Source organism: Macaca mulatta, chromosome 12, assembly GCF_049350105.2.
Source record: "Macaca mulatta isolate MMU2019108-1 chromosome 12, T2T-MMU8v2.0, whole genome shotgun sequence".
Classification (NCBI taxonomy): Eukaryota; Metazoa; Chordata; class Mammalia; order Primates; family Cercopithecidae; genus Macaca; species Macaca mulatta.
Window position 1 is genome coordinate 108,335,428 of NC_133417.1, and position 13,206 is coordinate 108,348,633.

General features: G+C 38.9%; 1 protein-coding gene across 4 annotated transcripts in view; it reads left to right on the forward strand.

Moving 5' to 3' along the window:
* NBEAL1 (neurobeachin like 1) overlaps positions 1–13,206 on the forward strand; it is a 207,187-nt gene that overhangs the window by 98,970 nt on the left and 95,011 nt on the right. For all 4 annotated transcript variants that reach the window (XR_013402118.1, XM_028830998.2, XM_015110738.3 and 1 more), the window contains 6 exons: positions 579–677; positions 768–1,348; positions 3,316–3,448; positions 5,162–5,281; positions 6,197–6,500; positions 9,101–9,186. Coding sequence is in view for 3 of the 4 variants with exons in the window: in XM_028830998.2 (XP_028686831.2) it covers positions 579–677; positions 768–1,348; positions 3,316–3,448; positions 5,162–5,281; positions 6,197–6,500; positions 9,101–9,186 (1,323 nt within the window). In the remaining variant the exon portion in view is untranslated. The remainder of the gene's footprint in view (positions 1–578; positions 678–767; positions 1,349–3,315; positions 3,449–5,161; positions 5,282–6,196; positions 6,501–9,100; positions 9,187–13,206) is intronic.

Below are 13,206 nucleotides of genomic sequence, written 5' to 3' on the forward strand. Positions count from 1 at the left end.
ATGACTTTGGGTGCCTACTGGTTCAAAAATACATGTGACATAGAACTTCCTAAAATGAACTTGATGTTCCAGATAATGCAGACCATTTAAATACAAGTAGCACAGAGAAAACTCTTTGTACTCAGTTTGTTTCTGACCACTATTCAAAATTGCCAGGCACTCTTTAATTGGGTCTTTTTAGGCTGATGTCTAACTCCTCTTACCTACAGTCTCCTCATTTTTTCCTCTATTTTTGTTTTGACTTAACTACTACTCTAGTAATTGCAAATCAAGTGAAGAAAATACAAGAATTGTCATATGCCCTAATCTGCAAATAATATAATAATTCTATAACACAGTTACTGTTAATTTCATTTATTTTGAATTTTGGTAGAGAATTATAACTTTATTACTCCAGAAGTTATATGGAATCTATTTTAAAATGAAGACGTGATTTAAGAAGGCAAATAGTGAACTAATATCTTTTTCTTTATTTAATATTAAGTTAGTTAGCGTAAATGACTATTTAATATTTTTAAAATTCCAACACATTCAGTCTTTGAAAATGTACTTTGATATATTGTCTTCCCATCCCCTAGGAAGTATTTAAAGAAAGAATTGGTTATACACATATGTTTGAAGTATTAAAATCCCTGGGTCAGCCACCACTGGAATTACTTAAAGAACTTATGAATATGGTGAGTTTATAACTTTTATTAAGAGAACTTCTGTTTAATATCCGTTTTGAAAATGGTAACTAACCTTTTATCTTTTTTGTTGCTTTTCAGGCTGTAGAGGGTGACCACACTTCAGTTGGAATTTTGGGCATTAGTAATGTCCAACCTCTCTTGCTTCTTATCCAGTGGCTTCCAGAACTACAATCCCATGACCTGCAAATCTTCATCTCTGATTGGCTGAAAAGAATTTGTTGTATTAATAGACAGAGTCGAACTACTTGTGTCAATGCAAACATGGGGATTAGAATCATTGAAACCCTTGACTCGCATTCTTCCCTCCATCAAACTTGTGCTGAGAACTTGATTGCAATCCATGGTTCCTTGGGGAGTCAGTCAGTGAGCTCAGAAGAAATCCGTCGACTACTAAGATTGCTGAGAGTGGATGAATCTGAGTCTATTCACCCTTATATCACTCCTGTGACTCGAGCAATCCTGACAATGGCTCGAAAACTAAGTCTAGAGAGTGCTCTCCAATATTTTGATTTGTCACATAGTATGGCAGGAATTTCTGTGCCTCCCATACAGAAATGGCCGGGGTCCGCCTTTTCTTTCAGTGCTTGGTTTTGCTTAGATCAGGATCAATTGACTCTTGGCATTGCTAACAAAGGAGGGAAAAGGAAACAATTGTACAGGTATTGGTAAAAATTATGGAATATAAATGAATACTGTCATAACAATATGTGCTGTGAGTCTTAAACAGGAAAACTGTTTCCAAGCATCTAGCTTTTAGATGTACAATTTATCTAAAGCCTCTTCATCCTGAGGCTTTATACAGTTTAATTGTAAGTGCTCTATTGCTTTCATAGTAATAGCTATATACCTCAAATATTGCTGGTTAAGTTTTGAGGCTACTTTGGAAACAAGTTTCCCTCTTAAAAGTAGTGTAAAAGTGAAAGGAAAAATGAGTAATGATCTTGAAAATGGGCCAGGTGTGGTGGCACGCTTGTAATCCCACCACTTTAGGAGGTAGAGGCAGGTGCATTGCTTGAGGCCAGGAGTTCAAGACTAGCCTGGGCAACATGGCAAAACCTTATCTCTACAAAAAATATAAAAATTAGCCAGGTGTGGTGGCACACACCTGTAGTCCCAGCTACTTGAGGATCACTTCAGCTCAGGAAGTTGAGGCTACAGTGAGCTGTGATTGCACCACTGCACTTCAACCTGGGTGACAAAGCAAGATGTCACACACAGAAAAAATCCATGAAAATGAATAATGGCCAGGTGTGGTGGCTCACACTTGTAACCCTAGCACTTTAAGCAGTTGAGGTGGGCGAATCACTTGAGGTCAGGAATTCAAGACCAGCGTGGTCAGTATAGAGAAACACCGTCTGTACTAAAAATATAGAAATTAACTGGGTGTGGTGGTGCATGCCTGTAATCCCAGCTACTTGGGAGACTGAGGCACAAGAATCACTTGAATCCAGAAAGCAGAGATTGCAGTGAGCTGAGATCGTACCACTGCACTCCAGCCTAGGCGATAGAGGAAGATTTTCCTCAAAAAAAAAGAAAAAAAAATGAGTAATGATTTCTATTCCATTGAATATACTATAAGTATATATTACATATAAATATGCTATATATTTATATGAAGGAACAGAAAACCTATGTGTATGTACATCCAGAATTTAATAGCTACTACTTTTTAATATGCCTTGTGTTTTGTTTTTTTTTTTTTTTTTTTGAGACGGAGTCTCGCTCTGTCACCCAGGCTGGAGTGCAGTGGCCGGATCTCAGCTCACTGCAAGTTCTGTCTCCCGGATTCATGCCATTCTCCTGCTTCAGCCTCCCGAGTGGCTGGGACTACAGGTGCCCACCACCACGCCCGGCTAGTTTTTTGTATTTTTAGTAGAGCCGGGGTTTCACCGTGTTAGCCAGGATGTTCTCGATCTTCTGACCTCGTGATCCGCCCATCTCGGCCTCCCAAAGTGCTGGGATTACAGGCTTGAGCCACCGCACCCGGCCGTTTTTTTTTTTTTTTTTTTTTTTAAGACAGAGTTTCACTCTTGTCACCCAGGCTGGAGTGCAGTGGCACGATCTCAGCTCACTGCAACCTCCAGCTCCTGGGTTCAAGCGATTCTTCTGCCTCAGCCTCCTGAGTAGCTGGGACTACAAGCACCCACCACCACACCCAGCTAATTTTTGTATTTTTAGTAGAGGCGATGTTTCACCACATTGGCCAGGCCGGTCTCGAACTCCTGACCTCAGGTGATCTGCCCGCCTTGGCCTGCCAAAGTACTGGGATTACAGGCCTGAGACACCACTCCTGGCCTATGCTGTGTGATTTTAAAGACCTTTATTTATGCTTACTGATTCTTATTTGGAAGAATTTTAGAGATTTGAAAATTAGTAGTTTTACTTTTTTACTTTTACTAGTGGAATTCCACTTTAGAAGGCTGCCTTTTATTTACTAAACTCTTACGACCAAAATGGATTTTAAAAGGGTCTTTGAAACAAGGTTGGACTAGTGTGTGGCAATAGAATTTAAGCTACAGAATTGTTGGTAAAGACATTCATGATAGCTTTATGGTTTTATGTACTTTAGTGATGAGGAAACTGAGCAACCAACTTCAGAAGTTCTGATAATACATATTTTTGTTAGTTTTTTTACAGGAAGTGGCATGGGTTTTGAAGCCTTTATTACCCATTCAGGTATGTTGGTCGTGGCAGTGTGCACAAAAAGAGAATATGCAACGGTTATGCTTCCTGACCACAGTTTCTGTGATTCCCTCTGGGTAAGGCTTTAGGGCATCACATTTAACTTCTTGTATGGTTAATGGTATTTCCCACTATTGTCATAAATTCAACAGCAGTCATTTTTTTTGTTAAAAAAATTTAAATGAGGCTGGGCAGTGGCATACCTGTACATAATCGCAGCACTGTAGGAGGCCAAGACAGGCAGATAACTTGAGCTCAAGAGTTTGAGACCATCACTGCAACATGGTGAAACCCAGTATCTACCGAAAAATACAAAAATTACCTGGGTATGGTGATTTGTGCCTGTGGTCCCAGCCACTTGGGAGGCTGAGTTGGGAGAATCGCTTGAGCCCAGGAAGTCAAGGCTCCAGTTAACTGAGATGGTACCACTGTACTCCAGCCTGGGCAACAGAGTGAGACCCTGTCTCAAAAAAATAAAAAATAAATAAATTAATAAATATGTATTTAGAATGTTAGGATGTCTTAAGGTTTTCTATAAGTTAAAAAAATTTTTTATTTTTTTTATTTTTTTGAGTTGGAGTCTTGCTCTGTTGCCAGACTGGAGTATAGTGGCATGATCTCAACTCACTACAACCTCTGCCTCCTGGGTTCAAGCAATTCTCTTGTCTCAGCCTCCCAAGTAGCTGGGACTACAGGCACACACCACCACACCCAGCTAATTTTTGTATTTTTAGTAGAGATAGGATTTCAGCATGTTGGCCAGGATGTTCTTGATCTCTTGACCTTGTGATCCGCCTACCTCTATAAGTAAATTTAATTTTGAATTTCATATTAAAATGAGATGGGCTGGGTGCTGTAACTCATACCTGTAAACCTAGCACTTTGAGAGACCAAGGTAGGAGGATTGCTTGAAGCCAGGAGTTCAAGACCAGCCTGGGGTGAGACTCTCTCTACAAAAAATTTAAAAATTAGTTGGGTGAGGTGGCACACATAATTCTAGCTACTCAGGAAGATACTGGGAAGTTCAAGGCTGTAATGAGCTATGATTGCACCACTGCACTCAAGCCTCAGCTATAGAGCGTGACCCAATTTGTAAAAAAGGTTTTTTTTAAAAATGACAAAATAAAATGAGATGATAGGTTGTTTTGTGGTTTTGTTTTGTTCTGTTTTGTTTTTTTCTTTTGGAACAGAGTCTCACTCTGTCACCAAGGCTGGAGTCCAGTGGCACCATCTCAGCTCACTGCAACCTCTGCCTCCTGGGTTCAAGCAATTCTCCTATCTTAGCCTCCTGAGTAGCTGGGATTACAGGCACCTGCCACCACACCTGGCTAATTTTTGTATTTTTCAGTACAGGTGGGAGTTTCACCATGTTGGCCAGGCTGGTCTTGAACTCTTGACCTCGGGTGATCCACCCGCCTCCCAAAGTGCTGGAATTACAGGTGTGAGCCACTGCGCCCAGCCGATAGGTTGTTTTAAACAATGCATTTGTATTGTTTTCTAAAATATAAAATGCTTCTCATTTTAAAAAATGATTCTAAGGAATACTGAAGCTTTGGAAATGCAGAAAAGGTACTGTTACAATTGTGTATATTTTATAGAATACACGTAGGTGCTTTTGTACTACTATGGAAAAAATTGTTACTTTGAGAACATCAATTTAATTAACATTTAACTAAGTTTAATCTTAATGTTCTATTTGTACAAATTATAGAGCAAAATTCTGAAAGCATTTGTCATTCCAAAGATATAATGTAATTTTATCCTTTTAAATGTGTGTTTCACTTTATCAGCACAACATAACTATTGTCCACATGCCTGGAAAAAGGCCCTTTGGTCAGAGCTTCATCTATATCTATGACAATGGACAACAGAAGGTTTCTGCCCCTCTCAGATTTCCTGCCATGAATGAAGTAAGTATATCCAACCTACTCTTTACAGGCTCCATTGATTGAGAATTCTTGAAATGTTTTAGTTAATGTAGAAGGTTATGTTTGCTGTAAATATGTGGCCCCAGATTTTAAAGTGTTTTCTATGTGGTAAGACTCCACATATTAATATTCAGTTCTGTCAGCCTGTCATTATTAGATGAAGTCAAACAATGTGAAAAAAGGAAAACATTTAAGGAAGAAACAAAGGCTTAGAAAGAAAGACTTATAACAGGAAAGCCAAAGAAATGAATAGAGCAGATCAATCTGTCGTTTAATAAAAGCTCTCTTAAGTATGTGAAATACTTAAGAGAATATTACGTGGTACTCTTCTAACTTGATTAAAATTGAAACAATAATGAAGAAGCTTAAAACCTTCACATTTTAGTTAGGTATAAAATAGAGTTTATGTATTGAAGTGGTTCTCAAAGAACACTAGAGGGCCTTTTCTGAAGATAGTGGAATAGAGTAGATTATTTCTCAAGTCCTATGATTCGAGTAATTTCTTGGTTTTCATCTCAAGGACCATTTTAGGATAGTTTGTGATTAATATTTATACATTTTAAAGAGAAAAAATAGTTTTCTCTATTTTCAAAAACAGTAAAGTTAAAAAAATTCTTAATCATATACACTTTAAAAATTCAAAAATTTCCAAAGAATATAAAATCAGTCATAAAAGTAATGCATCCAAATTCTATAGGCTAAGGTAATTTTGCTAATAATTTCCTAAGTATACACATGCATGTACACATCATGATTTGGTAAAAATAAAATTGCTTCCACTTTTATTTTCATTTTATTTATTTGTGTAATTTTATGCACTATTTTATTGTGTAATTTTATGTTCAATATGAGGATATATTTTAATTAAAATTGTGTAATTTTTTGGTTTGTTTTTAGCCCTTTACTTCCTGTTGCATTGGTTCAGCTGGGCAAAGAACCACCACTCCTCCGCCATCCCAAATCCCAGATCCACCTTTCTCTTCTCCCATTACCCCTCATCGGACATCATTTGGTGGAATTCTGTCATCAGCCTCCTGGGGAGGAACAATTGAAAAATCAAAATTGATTACCAAATTGATATCAGCTGGAACCCAAGACAGTGAATGGGGGTGTCCCACATCTCTGGAGGGTCAGCTAGGATCTGTTATCATCTTCTATGAAGCACTACAACCTCCTCAGGTGAAGGCATTATATTTAGCAGGTAAGCATGTACAGTCATAATGCTTATGCAAATTTAGAGTTTTTTCTGTTGTCTAAATGTATGCTAAAGAATATATTTCATGTGAAGAGTTATTTGTTTTAACTGAAGCTAAAGGGGAAGAAAAAGCCCCTCCACATACCATACTTTTTGTTTTGTAGGCATAAATAAAGCAAACCTTTGGGAAATATTTCAAATATCATCCATAATACTGCCTGTATTTGTCTGCTAGGGCTGTCATAGCAAAATACCACAGACTGGGTGGCTTTAACAACAGAAATTTATTTTCTCACAGTTCTGGAAGCTTGAAGTTCAAGACTGAGGTGACGTCAGGATCAGGCTCTTACTTCTACAGAAGTGAGGCTTCTGTTCCTGGCTTATAGGTGGTCACCTTCTTGCTGTGTTCTCACATGGTCTTTTCTCTGTATGCATATGGACAGAGAAAGAGATCTCTTATGTTTCTTATTATAAGGGGCTCTGTCAGATTAAGGCCCATCCTGATGACTTCATTTAATTCCAGTTACCACTTTAAAGGCCCTATTTCCAAATATAGTCACATTGGGGATTTTGGCTTTAAACAGGAATTTTAGGGGGACATAATTCAGTTCATAACACTGCCAGTACTTTTGACAGATTTTAATGAATCGATGAAACAAAGTATAACCGTATCTCCAGAAGAAATTATATAACTGCTTCCAAAATTATGAGCCTTATTCTAAAACTTGTCATTTTTTCAACTGATATATTAATATACCTGAAGAATTCAGAAGGCAGTAGAATTAGGGGACCTTGAATAAGTTTGCAAACTGTTTTTCATTTTGTTTTGGCTTTTTTTCTTTTGGCCGTGATTTTTTTTTTTTTTTTTTTGAGATGGAGTCTCGCTTTGTCGCCCAGGCTGGAGTGCAGTGGCCGGATCTCAGCTCACTGCAAGCTCCGCCTCCCAGGGTCACGCCATTCTCCTGCCTCAGCCTCCCGAGTAGCTGGGACTACAGGTGCCCGCCACCTCGCCCGGCTAGTTTTTTGTATTTTTTTAATAGAGACGGGGTTTCACCGTGTTAGCCAGGATGGTCTCGATCTCTTGACCTCGTGGTCCGCCCGTCTCGGCCTCCCAAAGTGCTGGGATTTTGGCTATGATTTTAAATATATGTACTAATAGTTATTACTGGATCCTAACTGCTTTCAAAATTATATGTATATTCTAGCAGGATATTCAGGAGTTAAGCTTTTAAGAGTTATGTAACTCTGCAAAATAGCTTGTTATTTGTCTAAATATCTTTTTTAGATTGCATGGGAATTTTGAGATGAATGGGATTGCCCGCACTTTCAGACTTTATATTAGAACCTTATCTTTTTTTTTCTTTTCTTTTTGTTTGTTTTTTTTTTTGTTTTTCTGAGACAGAGCCTTGCTTTGTCGCCCAGGCTGGAGTGCAGTGGCTGATCTCGGCTCACTGTAACCTCTGTCTCCTGGGTTCAAGTGTTTCTTGTGCTTCGGCCTCCCAAGTAGCTAGGATTACAGGCGTGTGCCAACCACACCCAGCTAATTTTTGTATTTTTAGTAGAGACAAGGTTTCGCCATGTTTGCTAGGCTGGTCTTGAACTCCTGGCCTCAAGTGATCCTCCCACCTTGGCCTCCTAAAGTGCTTAGATTACAGGCATGAGCCACTGTGCCAAGCCTAAATGATCATTTTTAATGGTTGTGTATTTCCTTGGATTCAAGTCGTGTTATTTACTTAGGTTGTTTATAATTTCTTTCTTTCTTTCTTTGTTTTTTTTTTTAAGACAGAGTTTTTCTCTTGTTGCCCGGGCTGGAGTGCAATGACACGACCTCGGCTCACTGCAGCCTCCGCCTTCTGGGTTCAGGTGATTCTGCACCTCAGCCTCCTGAGTGGCTGGGATTACGGGCGCCTGCCACCATGCCCAGCTAATTTTTTAGTATTTTTAGTAGATGTGGGGTTTTACCATATTGGCCAGGCTGATCTCAAACTCCTGACCTCAGATGATCCACCTGCCTCAGCCTCCCAAAGTGCTGGAATTACAGGCGTGTGCCACCATGTATGGCCAGATCATAATTTTTGTTTTTGTTTCCGAGACAATATCTCACTCTGTTGCTGAGGCCAGAGTGCAGTGGCACAATCCCAGATCACTGCAACCTCTGACTCCCAGGCTTGAGTGATACTCTCACCTCCTGAGTAGCTGAGACTACAGGCACATGCCACCACCTCTGGCTCATTTTTTATACTTTTTTGTAGAGATGGTGTCTCGCCATGTTGCCCAGGCTGGTCTCAAACTCCTGAGCTCAAGTGATCCACCTGCCTCAGCCTCCCAAAGTGCTGGGACTACAGGCATAAGCCACTGTACCTGGCTGATAATAGTTTTTTAATATTATATAAAACAATTTTTCTGTAATGGAAATTGATTTATTCCCCAATTTTTATAGGTTTTGGATAAACTGGAATATAAAAACAGTAAATTTTAGCTTAATGGGTTTCAGCTATATTGTTTGACTAGCTCGAAGCAGCTTAATTTTAAATTTTATTCTGATAACAGAACCAAGGAGACCATATATATTCAATGGTGTGTATATGTGTGTAAATAATTTTCAGGTCCAAATTGTTTAAGCCCTTGGAAGTGTCAAGAGTCTGACATGGCCGACCTGCCTGGTAACATCCTTCTTTACTACACAGCAAAGGTCAGAGTAAATTTGTGAACTGTCCATTTAGTTATAACTATGTTGTGAGCTGCAATTCCTTTTCTATTCCTTTTGTCATTTCATTGGGTAATTAAAAGGAGGGGTTTGAATTGCCATCAAAATAATCATGAATTTTCAAAGGAAGGTGAGAAGCAGTAAAAAATAAGGTATACCTCCTCCACGAGGGTCCAAATATTATCATTATGTCATACCTGTGGTACTAATGGCAATCGTTATAGTTGGAATTTGTACCGATGAATTGACTTTAGTAAGTGAAATTGTTTGTATTTGTATTCTCATAGTTTACTAGAAGGAGCGATGAAACAGAATTGTGCTCAGTTTTTTAAATGTGATATAGCCAAAAATTAAAAAAAAAAAAAAAACAGAGAAGAAGAAAAATGTTCACTTTGAAAGGAGAAAAAGGCCAGAAGGCACAGTGGCTCACACTTGTAATCGCAGCGCTTTGGGATGCCCAGGTGGATTGTTTGAGGCCAGGAGTTCCAGACAAGCCTGAGCAACATAGCGAGACCCCAGTCTCTACAAAATGTATGAAAAATGCAAAAAAAAAAAAAAAAAAAGCCATGCTTAGTGGCATGCGCCTATAGTCCCAGCTACTTGGGAGGCAAATGTGGGAAGATCCCTTGAGCCCAGGAATTCAAGGCTGCGGTGACCTGTGATTGATTGCACCATTACACTCCAGCCTAAGCAACAGAGCAAGACCCTGTCTCAAAAAAAAAAAAAAAAAAAAAGGACCCAGCACAGTGGCTCATGCCTGTAATCCTGGCACTTTAGGAGGCTGAGGTGGGTGGATCACCTGAGGTCAGGAGTTCAAGACCAACCTGGCCAACATAGTGAAACCCCATCTCTACTAAAAATACAAAAAATAGCCAGGTGTGGTGGCAGGCGCCTATAGTCCCAGCTACTTGGGAGGGTTAGGCCTGAGAATTGATTGAACCCGGGAGTTGGAAATTGCAGTCAGCTGAGATCATGCCACTACTCTCCATCCTGGGTAACAGACTGAGACTCTATCTCAAAAAAAAAAAAAAAAGAAAGTAATAAATTATTATCATACACCAGCTGGCTAAACTAGAAAAAGATACACAAAAATGTATAATCTCACAAAACCAAAACATTTTCTGAGTCCATGTAACATTTAGCATAATGGAAACAATTAATGTTTTTACTACCTCTTTTCTTCCTCCCGGTTCTTTTATCTCTCACAATTCTTTTGTCTTTTTTCCCTCAGTCCTTACTGACCTCGGTTGCTTTTATTAGATAAGTAAAAGGGAAAAGGACTTTTTTCTACCCCACCACCCAACATTGTTTGTTTGGAGACAAGTTCTCCAAAAAAGTGGTGGGATCATGGCTCACTGTGGTCTTGAACTCCCGAGCTTAAGCAGTCCTTGCGCCCTCAGCCTCCTGAGTAGCTAGGACTACAGGCATGTGCCACCATGCTGAGCCTTTTTTTTTTTTTTTTTGTATTTTTTATAGAGACAGGGTGTTACTCTGTTGCCCAGGCTAGTCTTGAACTCCTGGGCTCAAGCAGTTCTTCTACCCCAGCCTCCCAAAGTGTTGGGATTAAAGGAATGAGCCACCATGTCTGGCCATACTTTTAAATATTTATTTTTTGTATCTGACCTAATAAAATTTGCTTATTAGTTTTATTTTCTCCCTTCTTTTTGCTGTGATACATTTCAAACCTAGAGAGGAGTCAAAAGAATGGTAAAGTGATATCCTATATACTCTTCACCTAAATTAACCAATTACTAACGTTTTACTGTACTTGCTGACTTTGTCTCAAATCATTTGTGAAAACAAATTGACATAGCTATCAAGACATTTCATCCCTGTATATTTCTACATATTCATCTACCTACCTAAGAAAATGGCCCATAATTCATCTAATATATACTCTGTATTCAAATTTTTCCAAAAATTTTTTTTTTTTTTTTTTTTTTGAGACGGAGTCTCGCTGTGTCGCCCAGGGTGGAGTGCAGTGGCCGGATCTCAGCTCACTGCAAGCTCTGCCTCCCGGGTTTTTACGCCATTCTCCTGCCCCAGCCTCCCGAGTAGCTGGGACTACAGGCGCCCACCACCTCGCCCGGCTAGTTTTTTGTATTTTTTAGTAGAGACGGGGTTTCACCGTGTTAGCCAGAATGGTCTCGAACTCCTGACCTCGTGATCCGCCCGTCTCGGCCTCCCAAAGTGCTGGGATTACAGGCTTGAGCCACCGCGCCCGGCCTCCAAAAATATTTTTATAGCCTTTTAGAAATGAATCCTGGATCCAGTCAAAGTTTATGCGTTGCATTGGTTATAATATCTCGAGTCTTATATTTTTGTTTGCTTTGTATAACTTCTTTTCCCGAAGATACATGTTTGTTTACTATATCTTATGTTATTTCTTGGCAAGAATTGTATCTTACACCTATTTGCATTCTCCACTATGTAGCATAGATAGCTAAGAAATAATTGCATATAATCCAAACAATATATTTAGTGGCAAGTTCTGGATGTGTGATGGCCAACTTTTTTTTTTTTTTTTTAAGATGGAGTCTCACTCTCTCACCCAGGCTAGAGTGCAGTGGCGCAATCTTGGCTCACTGCAACCTCTGCCTCCCAGGTTTAAGCAATTCACCGGCCTCAGCCTCTCGAATAGCTGGGATTACAGGCACTACCACACCTGGCTAATTTTTTGTATTTTTAGTAGAGACGAGGTTTCACCATGTTGGCCACGCTAGTCTCGAACTCCTGACCTCAGGTGATCCGCCTGCCTTGGACTCCCAAAGTGCTAGGATTACAGGTGTGAGCCACCGCACCCAGCCCTGTTGCATTCTTTATATCCCTCTTGGAGGTTAATGATACATTTTTAAAATTCCGCTATAAAGAAACCAGTTTACTTTTGTTTTGTCCTACTGTTTCACCAGCTATTTCAGCATAGAACATGTTTTGTTATTTTAACTTAGTTATTAACAAATACTAGTTTGGGAAAAGCTGCTCCAGAGGATTTAAAAATAGTCAAGTTTTTTATTTTTTGTACTCATTTATCGGAGTTGTTTAGTCACCCATTTGCTTAAAACTTATTGAGTGTCTTCTTAGTGTCAAGAATTATGCTATACCCTTAGGATACAAAGATAAATAAAGTGTCTGTAAGAAGTTTACAATCTAAAGTAAAATAAATATTTTTTTTAAAATAAGTTCAACATAACTTTATGAGCATTTGTTTTCCTTTTTAGCTACCATTTATGGGGTGTTAACAATATGTTAAGCACTTTGCTAAGTGCTTCATGTGTATTGTTTCACTTAATCTTCACAAAAGCCCTGAGAGGTATATGGTATGATCTGTTATCTTTTCTAAGCTTTAGCTTTCTGAAGCACAGTAAGTAACTTGCTTAGACTCATAATTCTAGTGAATCCTAGAGTTAGAACCCAGCCTGTTTAATTTATATCCTTAGCTAATATACAATATTTCTTTGTTGGAATAATGTACAAAATAATAGTGAGGGTGCAAATGAGGAGTGGTTTGTTTTTCCAGGAAGCTAGAAAATCATAAAGAAGATGGTTTCATTTGTGTTTTAGAAGACAAGGTTGAGGAGGGATGCATGGTAAATATCACTTAAAAAGGCATAGACTGTAAAACTGGGTTCTACATGTATTTGGGTATACGGCACTGAGCAAGAGTATATGAGACTAGAGAGCAAGGTCACATTATAGCGAACCTCCTATGTCAGAGTAAATAATCGGCAATGGATAGAATTTTAAGCAGAAGAGTAATATTATCAGGTTCACATTTTAGAAATGGTCTTAAGCTGCAGCGTGAAAGTTGGATTGGAGGGGTAGGATTCTAGAGGCAGTCATACCATTAGGAGATTATTGTGTTAAAACAGGTCATAGATACACAGTTTTTAGTTACAGACTAAAGTAATAACTGGAGAAAGACGTGTGTCTCTGAGACGGATAATGTTTACGTTAAGTATTTGTTTTATTAAAGCAATTTTTCTCATTTGTTTAAAGAGGAAATCA